Below are 22,391 nucleotides of genomic sequence, written 5' to 3'. Positions count from 1 at the left end.
CCAAGGTTTGTGCTTGAGCGGTGAAATCTGGATTCGTTTTTTGACAATAAACATCAGAAACTGAACTGAGTGACAATTACAAACTTGGATCCAAGACAAGACTGGAAAGATCAACTCACCAACCAGCATGGAGTCAGTCATTTTCCAATTGCCTGGAGTTTGAGGAGTAGAAGAACACTGGCCCTATTGGAACATGAACATGTAGTTTCCTCTATATCTGATCCATCCCTAACGTCCTTTGTTGCTGGCCCTGCTCCTTTGACGTCTGCTGCAGCTCTTCCCTATTTCATTTGTGTTTTCTTCAAAGGCCAACCAAGTTTCTGGGGGTAAGCCCATTTAGGTTAAAACAAAATCTACAACATATATTAAAATTCTTAGGCAGGTCATGTGCTTCACTGAAAACTACATTGGAATTCCCATAGGAAATATTTGCAGCGTAAAAATGCTGATACCAGTTCCATCTAACTCCCTGCGGAAGGATGTTCTTGCCATGGAAAGAGTGCAACGGCGATTCACCAGGCTGATACCTGGAATGGCGGGAATGACCTACGAAGAGAGATTAAATAGTTTGGGCTTGTACTCACTGGAGTTTAGAAGATTGAGAGGGGATCTCATCGAAACATATAAAATTATGGCAGGCCTGGACAGGCTGAATTCAGAGATAATGTTTCCAATGGCCGGGGAGCACAGAACCAGGGGCCACAGTCTAAAAATAGCGGGCAAATCATTTAAAACAGAGATGAGGAAGAATTTCTTCACTCAAAGAGTGGTGAGCCTGTGGAATTCCCTGCCACAGAGGGCTGTGAAGGCTAATTCAATAAATATTTTCAAGAGAGAATTGGATATATTTCTGAAGGCTAAGGGGATTAAGGGTTACGGAGAAAAGGCGGGGACGGGGTACTGAACTGGTAAGATCAGCTATGATCTCAGACGAAGATCAGCCATGATCTCATTGAATGGCGGAGCAGGCTCGAAGGGCCGAATGGCCTACTCCTGTTCCTATCTCTATGTATCTATGTAACACCATTTAGGTGGAGCTCTAATAGCACTGGTTATATTAATGTGATCACTGAGGTATGACAGCTCCGCACACCACCTCTCACCCGAAAGGAAAAGACAGAGAGAGAAGCAGAAGAGGACGAGTGAGAAAAGAGAGATTTTGGGAGGGAGAAGCATATTCTCCAACGTACTGTGTGCAATATCTTGGAAATTCCACGAGGAAATAAAAACCGTGTGGGTGTTGGGAGCACTCAGCTTTGTCTGTCACTTCGCACAGGTCCAATATAAGCCGCAGCAGGCACAGCCTGTGGTGTGCATAGCTGGGAAGGAAGGAAAGCTGAATGGGAGTGTCCTGCCTCGGCAGTATCTTGCACCTCCTAGGGTGCATTCACACTATCGCTGCAGGGTTAGTGCAAAACAGTTTTGTGTCACACCGACACTGCAGAGTTTAGCGTAAATGCAACCTGAACCTGAAGCCAGGACCCAAGCTGGCATCGGAGCGGAGTGAAGCTAAGGGAGATTCCCTGGAGGAGGCAGAGTCCCTCCACTTCACTTCACAGTCAGTTCAGGCCATGATTCCCAATTTACTATCCACAAATGTAGTGTTAGTATGAAGCCGAAAAAGCTTTGTATAGATGCTAAACTTGTGTGAATTCACTGTTAAGAGGTGGTGATCTGGGACTGGGCCAGTTGGTTACCACTTTTCACAAGGCACTAGTCCAGGCGGCAGGCACATTGAAGGGTATTCTTGATTTGAACAGTGATTTTAACAGTTCAGATCTGGCTCAAGATATAATGGACTCATGCTAGTTCAGCTCAAACAAAATCACAATGTCCAAACAGTGCGTGGCATGCTGATCACCAAGGGGCTCTGGAAATAAAAAGCTGTTGAATTGCACTATGAAATATGTTCAATCAAAATAACAAGGCATTTTGTATATCGAATGCCCAGACACAATTACCAGAACCACATAGTTTAGGACAAGTCTGCTGCATTTTGATCTTTGAAAGACAGATTTAATCGCATTATTGTTAGAATGTTTCAAAGGCCTCATATTAAACAAAACAAAAATATTTCATCGAATGTCATAGGACAGAACAATTACAGAAAAGCTGAATATTTCCCTGGTAGGACTATAAGCTTGACAGGTTGTTAAGACATTCACAACACTGCTGAACATATCCCCACTGATTAAATTAGGGTGCTGGCTGCTGCTGTTGCCGTGGTGACAATGGCCTTTTGTTTCCTCTTTCCCATATTGTCCCGATGCTTAGCCGAGTTTCTTTGATTGCTCCTGAAAGATGTTCCGTTGTTGAAATTCATGATGAGGGCTTTATGATGTGACGGTAAGTTGTTTTAACCTCCTTTGCCCAGCAGGCTCTAAAGTGGGGAAGGAAAACAAGATATAAAAACTAAAAAAGAAAAGGGTATCAAAGGTTTCATGTAGTTGTCAACCAAGTGTTTTCCAGGAATGTACTCTTTTGCAGCCTGGGCATATCTACTGTACTCTTCATGTTTCCATTACAATAATAGATCTTAATAAATGTAATACATTCACCTAATAAACCTTTTTATAGTTCTCATTAAGCTGATTGGCCATGTGTACAGTGCTCCACATCCTTTTACAAGAGAAAGGTACACTGCCTTATGTGCTCTGGATTGTGAAGTAGGACCATAGGTCATAAATGGAATTTAGTGAAAAGTAAATTTAAAATAAATTTGCCTGGTGTGATGGCAGAGATAGAGTCTTAAAGGGGTGACCTTCATTCGGCCAATTGGCCTTTTATTATCTCCAACTTTTCTTGTGTTCGTTGCATATCTCAGCAGGGCGGGGGGGGGGGGGGGGGTGGTGGTGTGGTTAGGTGGAGAAAGAGAAAAGTGAAAGCTACCCCTAAATCACTCTGGTATACGATGCTGCTGCTAGTTAGAGCATTATTAGCCACAGTCTGTCAGCCCATTCTCCTAGATTTTAAATGCCTGCAGATTGTAGGAGGAAGGGTAGATTGTAATAGATCTGCGGAAGCTGCAGGTCTGATGGGCTGAATGGCCTTTTCTCATTTCATGCTTTCTTCTGTTATTATATTTTATGTAGGGAATGGTGTATTATGCAGGGGAACCTAAAAAAGAGAAAATTACAAAAAATAACTAGGGCAAGTCATTTGTCATCATTCAGAAACCAACTTACACCCTGCTTCCAGGACTCTAATGGTACTCAGGCAGAAAATCACACTGCACACATCAAGCACAGAAATTTGTTAGATTTGTTGTGGGCTTCATGCTGTGCCAAATCATCTGCCCTAAAAGTAACAGGAAAATTAAACAAAATATTGTGGAATATTATGTTCAGTTTTGGGAGCCCCACTTTAGGAAAGATATACTGGTCTTGGAGGTGTTTAAAAGATAGATACTGTAAGTACTTAGGAAGTATCGAAACAACTTTCATTTATACAGTGCCTTTCTCTTACTCAAGACTTTCCAAAGTACTTTAAGCCAATGAATTACTTTTGAAATGGTCACTGTTGTAATGCAGGCATTTGGCCACTGGGGAGCGGGGTGCTGTGAAAACAGCCCATCAATCAAGAGGAGTGCCAGGCTGAGCGATCGTGGCCGGCACCCCACATACAAAAGCAAAAGGGGGCAGGTGGCTGCCCGATACCTGCCCTTTAACTTGTGCCGCCGTCGCTGCCAAACCGCCCCCTGATCCTGTCGCACATATCGTGCGGCGATAGGTCAGGGGGTGCAAGGGAAGTTTGCGGCTGGGGCGCTGTGCATGGCTATGATGTTATCATGGGCGGCGCCGCGGCGCTACTGGATACCACCACCGCTAACCTCCTGCTGAATTTCACGGAAGGTGTTAGCGGCGCCCCGCCCGAGGATTTGCGCCCCCCCGGGGGCATTAACGAGAGGTGCAAACCAAACAAATTTTCCCGCCCATATATTTAAATTTTCTAAAATCTCCAACAATAATTAAAATCTGAAGGAATGAGACTCCACACTTGTAAAAGTTAATTTTCAGTGCCAGAGAGGTTGTTTGGCAGTAATTAAGACTTATCTCACCGTTAAAAATTCACTTGCACTTGAATGGACAAGCCATATCTTCTTCTGGCGTGTTTACTGGGTATCTAGTGGGTAATTACCACAACTTCATGCCCTTTATGTATTTCAATGCCGAGTCTCTTGGTGAGCAAAGCTTCTGGAGGAGCAGGGCAACTCGGACAGCTGATTCCTGTGTTTAACTGCGCATGTGCGGGCGCCGGAAGTTGCTGTCCGATTTACTCCTTAATAACAGTGAGTTCTGATAGCCTCACGGTTATTTTTACCGCAAAATCCGGGCCAACAGATATTTAACTACACATTCCTTTTTCTTCCTCTTTTGTTTTGAAAAATATATTGAACACTTGTCCAGGGGGAAAAAAATGCATCTCAAACTGATATTGGGTACACATCCTTTACAGATATGGACTGATGTGCTGTACATTTCCTGAACTTTCTGTTTTTATTTAAGTAATGAATGACTTTGTTTCCCAGTGAACTGCTTCGCTAGCCTCCTATAGTAATTACATGATGCCACATTCAGTTCTATGCCTTTCTCACTTGCATCATTCCATCTCTGCCACACTCAGTGCAGCTGCCTAATAACAGCGAGAGATGTTGAATAGTTTCAAAATAACGCAGCTGAAAATTAGTTTAACGCAGTAATTGAATATCTTTGTTCTGCAAGCGTTCATAAAGAGCACTGCTCTATAATTGCGAGATGGAACTGCTGCCTTCCATCTCACGGAGGTATTTATTAAATATACTGGCAGCAGTACTGGACAGGAAGGAGCTGTACCAGGAGAAAGGAATAGAAGGATATGCTGCTAGGGTTAAATGAAGTAGGGTGGGAGGAGGCATGTGTGGAGCATAATCACTGGCACAGACCAGTTGGGCCTGTAAATTCTATGTAAAAACACTTTCCTCACCCAACCCTCGCCAGAAAGGCATTGATTCTTATTGGGGTACAGTTCCATTAGCAAAGGTAGTTCTCTGGTGCCCCGTCCAAGTGGCCAGTCTTTATGGGTGAACTTAGACAGTGAGCATCAGTAGGCGATTTCTCACTAGGGAAAGCAGTACAGCCGCGACATATCTTGTCCTGTGAATTTACACACTGAGCCATTAGGGTAAGCTTATTGTGACATGCTGACATTTTTTTAGGGGGCTTGGGCATATATAAAAATTTTTTTAAAGAAAAACAGAGCGTCCCGATGGTGAAGTGATTAAATGATAAAGCTAAAAGATCTGCAGTCTTAAAGGTCAATGAGTATAAAAAGAGCGGAGAACTGAAGCTCAGTTCACTATGGTCCACAAATCCTCCCCCACCTTCCAACTCCTGCATGCCTGTGTGCAGCTTTGTGGCTGACATTACTGTGCTCACCTGTTTGGCGTAGTTAATGCAGTGAACGTACTGCTTGGCCAACGCGGAGCAGCTGAGAGTCTGGTCCGGGTTCTTCTGATAGCAGCGGAGGATATCCTCTTGGAGTTCAGCACAGACAGGTCGCGACTCGTACCTCCTGGGGGAAAACGAGAGCAAGATTGGATTAGAGTGAACAAAAGGATTAGCACAAGTGGTGGAATATTAGATCACGCAGCGGTTCCATACCAGCTAACACCTTGTATACAGAGACGTGACATTCCCTAAACAGAGACTGGTACCAGTACAGTATGCACAGACTTAACACCTCACTTGGACATTATTTCAGTATAGAACTAGTGCCATTTACACATTCAACCCCTTGAGCTCAGGTTCTGCTGGGATCACAGTGATCTGAAGTGTTGCACTGAGTCAACTCACGGGGGGTAAAGTATTAAAACTAAACCAGCATGTACCGATCCTCTTACCGTCCAGGCCTCAACAAATAATTAACACTTGGTAAAATTTATACTGCAAGTACCAGGTTTGATCACAAGTCTGTTCTAAGTTAGTTGATCTCAACTGTGAAGTAGGGGTGATACAATTAGCTTAAGACTGGGCTAGTAAGGGAGGGGTGAGTAGGGAGGGGAAATCAGTCATAGCTCATGCTCTTGATCCCAACAAGTAAAGTCTGCACACACATGTACTTAGCATATAATGTAATCTGATATCTTCCAGTGGTTATAGATCAGTAATGTCATTGAGGAATTCAAAGGTCAGCTTTAAAACGTGGAAGCTTCACTCACATAATTATGATTTCATCAGTATCCCCTTCCCATGGATATCAATTAATCTGTATATAAAATCATCTGAACCCATTGAGCAAATTATCACTTTGTAATCACTCTCAGGTGTCCTTCAGTATAAGCAACCTACAAAGATCTATATTTCATTTACAGTTGGTATCTAGCAGATCAGAATTGGGTGTTATACCAAGCAAAGCTAATTGTATCAGCCCAATGCCAATCGCCTGCTGTGCAGCCCCAGGGGTAAAAAAAAGAGAAAGGTTGGAAATTTTAATTCAGGCAGAGAAGATAGCTCTCCCACTCTTCATACTTCCCTAGTTATTGCCATTAAGCTGCAATTTCAGCACAAATGTGAATTTACAGCCCCAGTATAAACGGGGTATTAGGCACAAGACGGCTGAATTCCCACTGCAACTCTTAATGATAAATAGTTCCATCTGTCTGTCCACACGTGGAAACCGGTTCAATCCAGCAATCAGAACAAATGTCCAGAAACACCAGAAATGGAATCAGTTCAATCCCAGGCGGATGTGAACTACATGCATGCATGAGTCACTTATAGTTATCAGCTGTTTCCCAATATTCAGAAGTAACAAGGCAACAAGCAAATGGACCCAGTCAATCCTTACGTTAATAAACTGCTGTCGAGAGACAGCACTTCAGAGACACTTTTAAAAACTATATTTCAGTGATTTTACCCAAAAAAATACCGCAAGGGGGGGTGGAAAGAGTGATCATCAGCATCCTTCAAGGCTGTTATATCATAATCCTTTTTAAGTTCCATTTCTTTTGAAAAATTTAGGATAAACAGTGGATAACAATTAGGATATAATTCTTTTTTTCCAGCTGCTGGTAGCTCAATTGAAATCCAGAGTTGAATGGGGAAGGCAGAAAGTTTAAGAGGATTCACTTTATGCTGAGGGTTGTTAGGACATAGAATGCCCCATCAAAAGCAGTAATGGAAGCAGAATCCATAATACATTTTAAAAGGGAAGTGGCTACATATTTGAAAAAGAAAGAAGGGCATGGGGGAAAGGGTAGAGGAATGGGATTAAGTGCATAGCTTTTTCAGAGAGCCGGCACAGGTGTGATGAGTTGAATGGCGGCCTTTTGTGCTGTCAAATTCTTTGATTTTATAGGGAGAGGTGAGAATTGATTCCGAGATACTCGACAACCCAGGCAGCGGGCTGCCCTATACTGCAGGGCCTGTGCACTCTGAAACATGGCCATGAGGGGACACACTCTGAAACTTAACTGGACCAGCCACATAAATACTGTGGCTACAAGAGCAGGTAAGAGGCTGGGTATTCTGTGGCGTGTGACTCACCCCCTGACTACTCAAAGCCTTTCCACCATCTACAAGGCACAAGTCAGGAGTGTGATGGAATACTCTCCACTTGCCCAGATGAGTGCAGCTCCAACAACACTCAAGAAGCTCAACAACATCCAGGACAAAGCAGCCCACTTGATTGGCAGCCCTTCCAGCACCTTAAACATTCACTTCCTTCACCACCTGCGCACTGTGTCTGCTGTGTACCATCTATAAGAAGCACTACAGCAACTCGCCATGGCTTCTTCGACAGCATCTCACAAAATCGCGACCTCTACCACCTAGAAGGACAAGGGCAACAGGTGGATAGGAACACCACCACCTCCCAGTTCCCCTGCAAGTCACACGCCTTCCTAACTTGGAAATATATCGCCGTTCCTTCATCGTTGCTGGTCCAAAATCCTGGATCTCCTTCCCTAACAGGCTGCAGCGTTTCAAGAAGGCAGCTCACCACCACCTTCTCGAGTCGAGGACAATTAGGGATGGGCAATAAATGCTGGCCTTACCCTAACAACCCTCAGCATTAAATGAATCCTCTAATCCTTTCTCCCTTCCCTATTCAACTGAGCTACCACATCCCGTGAATAAATTTAAAAAAACGTGCCCATGAGGAGGCGCGCTCTGAAATGTGCCCACGAGGGGAGACGCTCTGAAACGTGCTCGCGAGGGGGAGGTGCTCTGAAACGTGCTCGCGAGGGGAGACGCTCTGAAACGTGCCCGCGAGGGGCGACGCTCTGAAACGTGTCCGCGAGGGGAGACGCTCTGAAACGTGTCCGCGAGGGGAGACGCTCTGAAACGTGCCCGCGAGGGGAGACGATCTGAAACGTGCCCGCGAGGGGAGACGCTCTGAAACGTGCTCGCGAGGGGGAAGACGCTCTGAAACGTGCCCGCGAGGGGCGACGCTCTGAAACGTGTCCGCGAGGGGAGACGCTCTGAAACGTGCCCGCGAGGGGAGACGATCTGAAACGTGCCCGCGAGGGGAGACGCTCTGAAACGTGCTCGCGAGGGGGAAGACGCTCTGAAACGTGCTCGCGAGGGGGAAGACGCTCTGAAACGTGCTCGCGAGGGGAGACGCTCTGAAACGTGCCCACGAGGGGAGACGCTCTGAAACGTGCCCGCGAGGGGAGACGCTATGAAACGTGCCCGCGAGGGGGAAGACGCTCTGAAACGTGCTCGCGAGGGGGAAGACGCTCTGAAACGTGCTCGCGAGGGGGAAGACGCTCTGAAACGTGCCCGCGAGGGGAGATGCTCTGAAACGTGCCCACGAGGGGAGACGCTCTGAAACATGCCCACGAGGGGAGACGCTCTGAAACATGCCCACGAGGGGGAGGCGCTCTGAAACGTGTCCACGAGGGGAGACGCTCTGAAACGTGCTCACGAGGAGGAGACGCTCTGAAACGTGTCCACGAGGGGAGACGCTCTGAAACGTGTCCACGAGGGGAGACGCTCTGAAACGTGTCCACGAGGGGAGACGCTCTGAAACGTGTCCACGAGGGGAAGACGCTCTGAAACGTGTCCACGAGGGGAGACGCTCTGAAACGTCTCCACGAGGGGAAGACGCTCTGAAACGTCTCCACGAGGGGAAGACGCTCTGAAACGTATCCACGAGGGGGAGGCGCTCTGAAACGTGTCCACGAGGGATCGCAAGGCAAGGGAATTGAAAACAAGAATGAAAATGAATTTGAGAAGTATGGGCTCTTGTTCAGGAGGATGGCCAGGAATATGCCTGAGCAACTTGAATGTTTGGATAATGACCATCTGAAAGCCATGTGTTTGATAGTGTGATCAGTGTTGGCTACATTGGAAGGAAACAAAGAAAAAAGTCTGGATAAACGGCTGGCTTGAGAGATTAGCAAGATAAAGAGGCTGATGCCATTCTAAAATATAAAGCAGGTTGAGCAGATGCTTGAAAAAATATGTTCAACTTGCCAAAGACAATGAAAATGACATATCTGACTAGGTGATAATGTTGGAATCTTTTCAATTATATTGGGGATGATGATGATGACAACACTGACAATATTTAGGTTGGACTGAATTTCAATTCCCTTTTACCACTAAGGTGAAAGCACATACCCTTTCCCCTCCCTGTTATTTTCTACTCTATGCCAAGTACCAATTGAAACCAAAGGGACAGCAAGGAATCGTTGCAATTTCTTTGGTTATTCCACAATATCCCCCACTGCCCCCAACACCTGTAGGGAAATATTGACTCCCCACTCAGCTCCCAGACAGCATGGCTGAGCCAGGCAGCGAAGCGGTTGATTAAAGGCATAAACCCACATTTCTTTCCCCCAGGGTGCGGAATTCTTAAAGTGCATCCAGGAGAGCTTTTTGAGCCAGCATGTAGAAAGTCCTACAAGAGAGGGGGCAGTACTGGACCTAATTCTAGGGAATGTAGCTAGGCAAGTGGTAGAAGTGTCAGTAGGAGAGCATTTTGGTGACAGTGACCATAATTCGGTGAGATTTAAGGTAGTCATGGAAAAGGACAAAGATGGACCGGAATTAAAGGTTCTAAATTGGGGGAAGGCCGATTTTAATATGATAAGGCAGGATCTGGCCAAAGTGGATTGGGATAAGCTACTTGTAAGAAAATCCACATCAGAGCAGTGGGAGTCTTTCAGAAAGGAAATAAAGAGAGTACAACGCCAACATGTTCCCATAAAGGTCAAGGCTGGGACCAACAAGCCCAGGGAACCCTGGATGTCAAGGGATATACAAGAATGGATTAGGAAAAAAAGGGATGCTTTTGGCAGATACAAAGGACTAAAAACAGTGGAAGCCCTAGAAGAATATAGAAAGTGCAGGGGGGTACTTAAAAAAGAAATTAGGAGAGCGAAGAGGGGGCATGAAAAAACACCGGCAGGCAAAATAAAGGAAAATCCCAAGGTGTTTTATAAGTATATTAAGGGCAAGAGGATAACCAGGGAAAGAGTAGGGCCCATTAGGGACCAAAGTGGCAATCTGTGTGTAGAGCCGGAAGATGTGGGTGAGGTTTTAAAGGAATATTTTGCATCTGTGTTCACCATGGAGGAGGATGATATAGGCATAGAAATCAGGCAGGGGGATTGTGATATACTTGAACAAATTAGTATTGAGAAGGAGGAGGTACTAGCGGTTTTAGCGGGCTTAAAAGTGGATAAATCCCCAGGCCCAGACGAGATGTATCCCAAGCTGCTGTGTGAGGCAAGGGAGGAGATTGCAGGGGCTCTGACACAAATTTTCAGAACCTCTCTAGCCACAGGGGAAGTGCCAGAGGACTGGAGGACAGCTAACATAGTACCATTATTCAAGAAGGGCAGTAGGGATAAACCAGGGAATTACAGGCCAGTGAGCCTAACATCAGTTGTAGGGAAATTGGAAAAAAATCTGAGGGACAGAATTACTCTCCACTTGGAGAGGCAAGGATTAATCAAGGATAGTCAGCATGGCTTTGTCAGGGGGAGATCATGTCTAACCAATTTGATGGAATTTTTCGAGGGGGTGACTAGGTGTGTGGATGAGGGTAGTGCAGTTGATGTAGTCTACATGGGCTTCAGTAAGACTTTTGATAAAGTCCCGCATGGGAGACTGGTCAAGAAGGTAAGAGCCCATGGAATCCAGGGCAATTTGACACATTGGATCCAAAATTGGCTTAGTGGCAGGAGGCAGAGGGTGATGGTCGAAGGTTGTTTTTGTGACTGGAAGCCTGTGTCCAGTGGTGTACCGGAGGGATCGGTGCTGGGTCCTTTGCTATTTGTAGTGTACATTAATGATTTAGATATGAATGTAGGAGGTATGATCAGCAAGTTTGCAGATGACACGAAAATTGGTGGAGTGGTAAATAGCGAGGAGGGAAGCCTCAGGCTACAGGATGATATAGATGGGATGGGCAGAACAGTGGCAAATGGAATTTAACCCTGAAAAGTGTGAGGTGATGCATTTTGGGAGGACTAACAAAGCAAGGGAATGCACAATGAATGGTAGGATCCTAGGAAGGACAGAGGATCTGAGGGACCTTGGTGTGCATGTACATGGATCCCTGAAGGCAGCAGGACAGGGAGATAAGGTGGTTAAAAAGGCATGTGGGATACTTGCCTTCATTAGCCGAGGCATAGAATATAAGAGCAGGGAGGTTATGATGGAGCTGTACAAAACGTTAGTTAGGCCACAGCTGGAATACTGTGTGCAGTTCTGGTCGCCACACTATAGGAGAGATGTGATTGCATTGGAGAGGGTGCAGGGGAGATTCACCAGGATGTTACCTGGGCTGGAGCACTTCAGCAATGAAGAGAAACTGGTCAGGCTGGGGTTGCTTTCCTTAGAGCAGAGAAGGCTGAGGGGGAACCTGATTGAGGTGTACAAAATTATGAGGGGCACAGATAGGGTAGATAGAAAGGAACTTTTCCCCTTAGTAGCGGGATCAATAACCAGGGGGCGTAGATTCAAGGTAAGGGGCAGGAGGTTTAGAGGGGATTTGAGGAAAAACATTTTCACCCAGAGGGTGGTTGGAATCTGGAACTCTCTGCCTGAAAGGGTGGTAGAGGCAGGAACCCTCACAACATTCAAGAAGCATTTAGATGAGCACTTGAAACGCCATAGCATACAAAGCTACGGACCAAGTGCTGGAAAATGGGATTCGAATAGACGGGGCTTGATGGCTGGTGCGGACACGATGGGCCGAAGGGCCTCTTTCTGTGCTGTATAAATCTATGACTCTATGACCCCCCCACCATTCATTGCATTGTCTATCAAGGCTCCAATGCACTGCACCACCACCATTATGGTCGGCTTAATACTTAGCTCTTTTTTCTGAAATTCAGTCAAGGATCCCCCATCCCCCCCCCCCGCCCCGAGTGGATAGAATTGATTGCATTTATTTGACTTAAGTAACTCAATAAAATTTCTTGCCGGTGTAACGGATAGGAACTCCAAACAATTACAATATATCAAATCTTAACAAAACAAAACGCCCAAGGCTGAAATAGTAGGCCGGATATTGGACATCCGATTATACGTTATGTTCTGCAGATGAAGATAATGGAGTGAAACTTCTCTTTTAAACAAAAACAGAAAGAATTCCCCTTTTATCTTCAATCAACAATTTGCTAACAATATCAATATGGTGTAGGTGTACGGCTTTCAAATGTGCCATTTCGGAGTGTTTAATTTTATTATTGGTTTCATTATTTTAGGAGAATGGCAAGCATTCTCCCATTTTTCACTGAAAGGGAAATTTCACACTCAATTTGCCTAAATAAAGATCAGTTTAAAAAAAAAAATGTTATAGCAGGGTAAGTAATTTGATATCGCTCAGATCCTGACAACCTGTCTTCAGGACTTCTTATGCAAAATTGCAGCATTTGCGACAAGTGGAAAAAATTGCAAGATTTGTCATGCACTTGCCCCAGATATTGGTCTTATTATTTTACTTCTGACAAATCTGCACATTTTTGGTTCTGACATCCCTGCCCTGGCTGATTTAGACAGTAACGAGTATCTGATTTGTATAATTCTACTTACTAGGGCATGTTGAGCAATGCTGACAAGGCCACATTTACTGCCAATCCTTTGCTGCCCTGAGAAGGTGGTAGCAGGTTTTCACCTTGACTGCTGCAGACCTTGCAGTGGTGGTGCTTCTAAAATGGCATCAGGTAAGGAATTCCAGGATAGTGCCTTAGCAGTGATGAAGCAATGTCGATATATACCCAAGTCAGAATGGTATGTGGCCTGAGGGAAACTTGGAGGTGATGGCGCTCCCATGACATTACTGCTCTTTGTCCTTCTCAGTGTTGATGGTTGGAGGGGAGGGAGTAGCTGTCGAAGTAACCTTAGTGAGTTGCTGCACCACATCCTGTAGATTGTACATATTGCAGCCACACTGTGCTGGTGGTGGAGGGATTGGATATTCAGTCCAGTGGCATGGAGGCTAATCAAGCAAACTGCTTTGTCCTGGATGGTGTTGAGCGTTATTGTGGCTGCACCCATCCAGGTGAGTGGTAAGTTTTCCATCACACTCCTGACTCAAGCCTTGTAGATGGTGGGGAGTCTTTGAGGGGTCAGGTGAGCTACTCGTCACTGGGTACTCAGCATCTGTCCCGTTGTTGTAGCCAGTGTCGATATGGTTGCTCCAGTTAAACTTGTGGCCAATGGTGGGGGAAATCGGCTATGGTGGTGCCATTGAAGGTTGGGGGAGATGCCTGGGCTTTCTCCAGCTTGATATGGACATTATCTGGCATTTATGTGGTGCGAATGATACCTGCCACTTGCTACATCCAAGCTCGGATGTTATCTAGGTCCTGTTGTAGGCTGGCACAGGTTGTTTGAAGCTGTGAATGGAGCTGAACACTGTGGAATCATCAGTGAACAGACCCAACTCCTGACCTTATGATGGACAGAATGACGATGAAGCAGCTGAAGATGTTGAGCCAACAATGTCTGCAGTGATGTCCTGTGGCTCCGACAACCACAACCAGCTTCCTTTGTGTCATGTATGACTCCAGCTACTGGAGTTTTTCCCTTGGACCCACATTTTCCTCAGTTGTCCAGTGCTCCTTGATGCCATACTGTCGACTGCTATCCTGATGTCAGGGGCAGCTACTGTCACCTCTCCTCTGGCATTCAGCTCTTGTGCCGAGTCTGGATCGAGGCTGTGATAAGGTCTGGAGTCAAGTGTTTTTGGCAAGCAAACTATTGGTGAGTAGGTATCACTTGATGGTACTATTGATGATTCCTCCCATTACTTTACTCATGATTGAGGTAGGTTAGATTTAATCTGTTTTTTTGGATAGGACATACGTGGGCAAAATTCCGCACCATTAGATAGATGCCAGTGTCATAGCTATATCTAGGCGTTAATTATCCAGTTAATTAATATTTTATCTGTTTCAGATTCACTGGAAAAGAGTTACCAGCATATTGGTCCCATGTTTTCAAAATTAGTTATAAAGGATTATCATTAATGTTGTTTGTTATTTGCTATTTCCCTTCATTTTAAAGATCATTTATTTTCCTTTCCACTTGTGTCAGTTGACCTCTGGTTTCTCCCCTAGTAACGCAATCTTCACGTATGAGCCGAGGGAGTGGATGTCAGCAGGATATTTAACTGCTGGGGTCTTCACAGCTGAGCTGAATCCTGACCTCATCAGACGTCCACACACAAGCACTTCCAGCGGGCTTTGCTGGATATGACCAGGAGTGGGAAACTTGGCCAGCTTTCCTTTCCTAATTCAGGGGGCACAAGGCCAATTGCACCTCAATCAGCTAACATAGCACTGACCAGGGATTGCAGGTGGGATCTTGCTGATGTTGGGCTCAGCTATTTATTGGATAACTTGCTGAGGCCATTGGGGGAGGGGGGTCTTTATTTATTTTTATCGAGAATTCTAGGTGAAAGGACATGGTGCACTGCGCCGGACACCACCAAAGTTGAAAACAGCAGTAGGGATGGTTAGGTAAATCAAGAAGTGGTTGTTAGGTGACAGCAAGCTTGGCTTTGAATAAAGCATATAGATGGTAGGAGCAAGGAAAAATTGAAATATTGATTTTTGTTTAAACATCGAGTGCTGATAACACAATCAAAGAATGCACTGGGAGAAGTGGCTGAGCTAGAAGGTGTGAAGGTGCTGAATTAACAGCTGAAACTACAGTGGTGGGTTAAGAATCAGCAGTGATGTTCACCTCATGCAATGCTTTCTGTTTTTCTACTTTGTTGATTTTTTGTGATTGTTATATAACTCTTTGTAAAGGTGTGAATTTTTACACAGAGGCATGAGCAGCAGCATGTAAGTAGCTCACTGCCAATGTCAGCTAATTTCTTTCAAACAAACTACATACAGGAGGTTTAAACTAAATGGCTCCAGGACGGCATTTTTTATGTACTTAGGCTTGCAGTATGACTATCCCCCCTTCACAGTCAATGATGTTTTACAGCTGCACTCTATGAAGAGAGAAGACATCACCAGCTTGTGTTCAATGAATCCTTCCAAACCAATTAAATATTCCTAGAAAATTAAAAGCTTATTTTAATCGGACATTAGCCAGGACTCGGATCTGCTAAAAGAGGCTTCCAGAAAACAGGAGTCAGTTAATGAGTCACACGGTCCCTTTGGACATGATTTAACCACTTATACCAAGAGTCCATAACCACTTTCCACCTTCAACCCTAAACCAATCATTGGTAAAACAGTCAGCAAAGTGCTCATTCTACACATTCTTCCAGCAAACTCTTCCATTATTCAGAAGAACTGCACCAGGAGTGCAAGGAGGTATTGATCACATCCACTTGCCATCCGAGTCATAATGCACAGGTTTACTTGTAGGAAAACTGAAAAGGGTCTTTCTGGTAAGATGACTGTTTCAATAAACAAGCAGCATGTTCTTTTGCTTGGTTTTCTTTTGTAAACAGGACGGCTACATTCCTTTTTCTATGCAAAGCAACTCCAAATGATTTTGTTTGCATGAGTCATTAAATGGTATAGAGAAGGTTAGATTGCATTGGCACTTGCTATACGGCACACTGTACACAATTTAAAAGACATTAACCTTTACTTCAGCATCAACAGAAGTCATTAAGGAAAAGAACCAGAATACAAAACAGCAAAGTGGGATCCAGGATCACTTCAGATGCTGTAGTACACATTGTCAGATAGTCTTTAAAGCTCCTGCACACAAGGTTAAGTTACTTTTATTTATATGAGATGCAGATAAATTCATAACAAATTACATTTTAACAAAAGTAATGGGAATGTAGGTGATGTAGCTTGGATCAAACTGTCCATCACTGAGATTAATTCTTTCATTTCAAACAAATCAAATAGCTCTTCAAATGCTGTATGGATATGGAAGGACATAATTGATGGTTTAGGAGCAAGTAACAAGGCTATAATTTAATTGGGAGATTCACATGATGTCAAAAATGGCAAGAATATGGCAGTAGTTGATTACAGTATCATCTGAATCCAGAGATCAAATTACAGCCCTCATGCTCACTCAGGGCCATCTGTGATTTAAAAAAAAAAAGTGGTTTCCATTTTAGGACTCCTGTGCTAGTAAGGGGAACCATTTTAGGACTCCTGTGCTAGTAAGGGGAACCATTTTAGGACTCCTGTGCTAGTAAAGGGAAGAAAAAAAAAATCAGACACTCGAACATTATCCCGCAACGCTTGCTAGGAAGTGAGTGTGCGACTATTGGGCGAGGACAGGATCCTGCTTGGCTTGGATGCCTTTTGAGGTTGAATGGCTTGCTTACACTCAGTATCTAAGCTCACATGTGAATGACACGCATTTGGGTGAGCTACTGGAGGGGAGCCCAAGGAACAGCAGCACAGCGAGAGTCAGCGCCTAGTTCACAGGACAAGGGAAAATAAAAATAATAAAGTAATGTAATCTGGAGAGGTTTAAAAGGCAGTTCAATATGCTTTCACGTCTAGGCTATAGGAATTTAATGTCTAAGAATACAAGTGATTGTATTATCACTACTATAGGACGATGGTTATGAGATTCACAGGAGAATTTAATTCTCAAGATTACTATTTAGTCTCGACACAAAATTACAGGGAAACAAAGCATCTCAAACAGGATTTACAATGATCACTAGCGCCGGACAGGTTTACAAGAGTAGAAAGCCATGGCTGTCACAGCAGCATTAATTGAAAATATGTGCAGAATGGCATCTCTTTTCTGTCTCAATCCCTGTCTATTCTGGTTCTGCTTTTTATTTTAGCCTCTGTCTCTTGCTCCCTCTCTCACATTGGCCCAGTAATTCCGGTCCCAACGCGTGAGTACGGACGGGGTACTCACGTGTGGGCCCGTTGGAAGTGCCGGATTTCAGCATGCACTGCGCATGCGCGGGAAACCGGCATTTCCTCCAAGGGGTTCAGAAGTCCAACGCGTCTGCGCGCACGCGTTGAACTTCCTTCTTTTTGACAGGTTTGCCCGTGTGCAAGGGCCTCAACTTTTTAGAAATGTAAAAAGGAGACGTAAGGACTTGATTCTTTAAGGTAAGTGGTCTATTATTTAAAATTATAACATTTTTTCCACAGCTTTATTGTTTTTAAGGACTTTACAGTAAGGTAAGTGTATTTTTAGACCTGATTTCTTAAAAAATTATTTTTTTCAAAATTTTGATTAATTGTTTAAAATAGTTTTTAAAAGTTATTTATAGTTCATTTAATTAGTGGGATGTCTACTGCTGAGTACTGGACAGCTGTTCCCTTCATTCGTCTTAAGGTCCAGAAGATATTGTGAACCATAAAAAAAATATAAGGCTGACAGTTTCTAACAACGTTTCTCTCGAGTTAACATAAATCACTTACCGCAGCAGTGCGGGAAAGAGAACAGGAAATCTAATCTCCGTGACTCTGGTATTAGTATTTATAATGCTAAATAAATTAAATCATACAGGATGAAAATGGATTGCTTACAAAAAGCCCCCGAAAACCATTTGTCCTGCTAGTTTCTTAATAAGATTAGTGGGATTTACAGAACAGCACTAAGTGTTGCATTTAAGATGTAATGCTGTCTATAGTTATTAATGCTGTGAGGTACAATTTCACTACAGGTACTGTCAGTGGTGCAGACACAGTTTCACTTCCTTAGCAGAGAGAAAATGTTTACAATAAGAAAATGAATTATTACAGCTTTCCCGATAGCTCGTGGATAAAAGCACTGCCTGGTGTTGTATTGAGCCATATGGACCAGGAAAGTCACTGGTTGATCCCGGTTACGTGCCGAATTAGGTGATCTTAGCCGAGCAGTGGCTCAACGATTGGCCTCAGGGTTTGGGAGGGGGAAAAAAAAACTCAGCCAGGGTTCTTGCTTCTCATCACCGACCTCAAATGTTGGAACGTGCTTGTGTGTGGACGTCGTGAGAGAACGGGATCAGCCTCAGCTCTGATGCTCTCCCACGATCGTACAGATTATTGCCATTCAGTATCTAAGCGTACAGTAAGAATACTCGCTTAGCTAGGTCGAAACATCAGTGGAATTTTATACCAGACACCACAAGATAGTGGGCGTAATATTCTGAGGCCTCATATGTAGTGCAGATGGTTTATGGGAAAACACTGCCCACTATTTTCTGACCATTGATGCCAGTGGTTGAATAAATTGCAGGCAAAGCGCCTGTGATTTTCCAGTAAGTTGCCCGCAGTTTGCGAGGCCCTGCTGCTGGTGTGGAGCTTCGGTATATTCTGTCCAGCATCTTCAGGAAAGGACAGCGGATAAAATGAAGGTAGGAAGGAAAGATGATTCACTGACTTGACATGGAGCATTTTTTTTTTGAAGAGTGTGACTGCATCAGTCTGTAATGATTTACATTTTAAACCAAACAATTAGACAAGCTGCACAGCTAACCTATTATGTATAATCTTCTGTATTTTTTCCTGCATTTGTAGGGTTTTATAGAACAGCACTTGTAAACTCTAATGAAACAAATGAGGCATCATATCTAAACCCTCTAAGCACACTTCATTGAAGGCGATAGGCTCTGAAATAAGCTTACTGAAAACAGTGACAAGAACAGAAGGGGGTGAAGCAGGGACACAGTGGGCAACAGGAGACGGACACGTAGTCAATCGGATTGTACACACGAGCAGCAGCAATTCTGCTGGACTCATTTTCAGGCATCAGGCAAATGCATAAGATATACTGGTCAAAAACCTCTCCGCACGTTTTAGCACTGAAAGGAACCAAAGTAAATACATTTTGAAACTGATTAACAGAGAATGTAACGCCTCAGTGTAAGAGACTAAAGGGGAAAATATTCAGTTGGTTGCGCCACCCGTTAGTGCCTTAAGAGGGCGCTAAGTGGGGCGCAAACCAACTAGCGCCTGGGCGCGGCACTGCCCACGCCTCCCGCCAAATTCAGCAGGTTAGTGGTGGCGCTAACTGGTAGCGCTGCGCCGCTGGCGATGACGGCATTGGTGTGCGCAGTGCCCGGCTCACGCCCCGGCCGCGATCTTCGGGAGCGCCCCCTGATTTACCGCCGGACGCTATGTCCGACGGGGTCAGGGGGGCGTACCTGCGGCCGGGGAGCTGCAATTTAAAGGCGAGGTGCGGGGCGGCCATTTTTGTTGCTGGCCGCCTGCCAGCACCTGCCTGCGCTCCCGTCCCCGGCCTCCTGAACCCCCCCCCACCACGGAGTGCCAGCTGCACTCCAAGAGCCTGGCACTTCTCTTGGGTGCCGGGCTCTTTTGCCGGCACTCCCGATCCCCGGGGGCCCAGCTGGGCCCCAGGTCGCGCTGCACAAGGCCCCTCCTCTTTAAGAAGGCCCGCAATAGCGCAGCGCGGCGTGCCACAGCATGTGGCGCCACCACTCAATTTCCGGCGTGGGGGCGCTAATTTTAGTGCCCCGGCGAAGTTAGCGCCTCAATTGGGGCACTACTCAATTTTTAGCCCTAAATATTTAAATAGTGCAAGTTGAAGGTCAAGACTTTGCAGTTCCTTTCGGAGAACTCAGAGAAAGCAGAATATCTGTAAATCCATGATCCTGCAACATTTTGTGTTCAGGCCGAGGTGAGTCTCAGAAATATCTGCATAAGTATGTTCAAGAGGTAATTAATGGTACTTGTAGAGAGCAAAGGATTTGAGGGATATGCTGAGAAGGCTGGTAGATGGGTGTTACTACTTTTACTTTTCATTAGAACTCTTGCTGATTTAGCAGCTTGTCTTCTACAATTGTTATAGATGTGCGTGCCTGAGGGATCAACAATGACCCCACCTGTAGAATCTGCCTAATGGATTTAAAGTAGCCTTACGGCAAAATATCAAGCTCTCTTTGATTTTTGATCAAGTGGTACAGAAGGTTAGTGGTCCAATTCACTGTCCCAGAGCGAGCCATCATGCTCGACTAATAGCAAGTTCCTGCATTGTTGCAGGAGAAACAGAGCAAAGGGCAGGTGTTTTCCTGCAGGAACGGTGGTGGGTGGGGAGGGGGAAGGTTGAACCATACGGCACATCAGCCCGGGACCTATTTCAAGGCTTCCGTACTACCAATTACAAGAGCGGTACTGAGGGACCTGGAACAAGCAGTTGGACATCACTTCATCCAAATAAGGAAACATTGAGCAGAGAGAGGACAATAAAAAAAGTGGAAGAATTTAATTTAAAAAAAAAATTAGGGCAAATGAATGGAATCAGAACTTATTGGACTTGTACAGGAGTTAAATTATAGTGACATGTGGAATCATATATGTCGTTTTAATGAATAGGGAGGGGTACAAGCAGCCCTAAAAGCAGGTGCACTTTAACTCTTTACTCAAAGGACACAGGACATCACAGCAGTGACGGTTGTAATTTTACGAATTTTATGAACAGTTGGTACAATTCCCAAGATGTCATGCACCAAACTCCCACCCCCCCCAAAAAATTAGAAATGACTAGTTATTTTCACGGATGGCTAAAATCTCCGGTAGTGGAGTGATGTTCTTTAAAAATGTACCACGCGCCAATGGGCATCAAGTAGTAGCAACAGTCAGACATGATTTTTATTTTCTCTTTGGGCTGTGAAAACATCAGTAACACTCAGAGTTACGGTATCACACCATTTCGACTATCCTATAGTAGTAGGAGGGACTAATGTAGTCACCTATTCAATGAACTGAAATACAAATCAGTTTGTTGTTCTTAACATGCATCTACATTGCCATTTGAAATATCAGCCAGTTCTACATATCTATTTGTTAGTGTGTTCACTGCTTGTCTCACTTGCTCTCAATTCCAAGCTGCTTCATCTACAGTTTAACAGCACTTCAGAATTCTCTGTATCTGACTGAGGAACGCAGTATGGATGTGTGACAAACATTATTAGCATTAGTGGCAACCCTCTGGTCCAATTGCCTTCAATGGAAAAACGCTGGAGAGGCTCAATGTCGCAAGTATTTTCTTGCCATCTCTGAAGACACAGCAAATCGGTGTGGAGCCCAGGAGGAAGATTATTATGAACATGATTATAGTTATTGCTTGATACTCTTACGGCTGTGGTGTGTAATGTCTGCGGCAGGCAGCAACAGGGCTGGTATGATGACTCTACCGTGGAGCAGCCGTTTCATAAATCAATGCTAAAACCAATACAAAAGCATGCTAATGCAGCCAGTGACAGTAAAAAGTTAACACCAAGCCTTGGCTGTATCAATCTTCATAAACATGTCCATGAAATCACAACTAGCTCAACATTACAGCATGTCAGCCCCTAATGCACACAAAAGGACTGACCCTGGTGGCTTGATGAAGCTTTTTAAATGGTCTGTTAAATGGATGGCATTATAACCGGCAGAGGCAGGAGGGGACGGATGCAAACAGGGCTGCGTGCTCCAGCATTCTTTCAGCGATGAGCATGAGGCCGAAAAGAAAGTCAAATGAGAGCTTGAATGAATTTAAATCCAACTTTTCTAATGCTGCTGCTGCAGCAGCTGTGTACACACAATGGTGTGTAATGAGGTTCTGATGATGTACTGGCATTCTGCTTTGATCGCTTCATCATCCGCAGTAGTCTGCTGGGAAAACCTGGGGCTGGTGGAATGACCTTGTCCCAACGGATTTGCTAATGTTTCGACACCAACTATTAAGATACTTAGTGTTCGGCTCCCCTGTTTTGCGATGCATCTCACAGAGTGAGGTCAAGTCTGTTATCACGATAAAGGCCCCTTTTTCTTTTGCACTGCCCATTTACCATGTCTTGAAAGTCCTCGGGGGAATCAAAGAGAGCTGATTTATACAGGATTTTTTTATTATTTGTCACAACCCTAGCTTGCAAATGTATTGAATCTGATGTTGCCCTGACAAGTTCATTGGTTATAGCTAGAATGAAACACCCTACACTTAGCGGGATACGAAAAAAAGAGTAATGCTATTTACTTCAAATTTGCACAGAATGGCATCTTGTTC

The 22,391-nt window shown here is 44.6% G+C and overlaps 1 protein-coding gene across 1 annotated transcript in view; it reads right to left on the bottom strand.

Moving 5' to 3' along the window:
- Nucleotides 1–1,990: 1,990 nt before the first annotated feature.
- chchd3a (coiled-coil-helix-coiled-coil-helix domain containing 3a) overlaps nucleotides 1,991–22,391 on the bottom strand; it is a 336,024-nt gene continuing 315,623 nt past the window's right edge. The window contains exons 7-8 of the mRNA XM_086010675.1: nucleotides 5,415–5,550; nucleotides 1,991–2,380 (exon numbers count right to left, since the gene is read on the bottom strand). Coding sequence (XP_085866801.1) covers nucleotides 2,357–2,380; nucleotides 5,415–5,550 — 160 coding nt within the window. The 3' untranslated portion in view covers nucleotides 1,991–2,356. The remainder of the gene's footprint in view (nucleotides 2,381–5,414; nucleotides 5,551–22,391) is intronic.

The sequence above is a fragment of the Somniosus microcephalus genome, chromosome 17 (assembly GCF_052327205.1).
Source record: "Somniosus microcephalus isolate GS21.2 chromosome 17, FLI_Smic_1.0, whole genome shotgun sequence".
In the NCBI taxonomy this organism is placed as follows: domain Eukaryota; kingdom Metazoa; phylum Chordata; class Chondrichthyes; order Squaliformes; family Somniosidae; genus Somniosus; species Somniosus microcephalus.
Note: the sequence above shows the minus strand (reverse complement) of the source record. Positions and strands in the feature narration are given on the sequence as shown.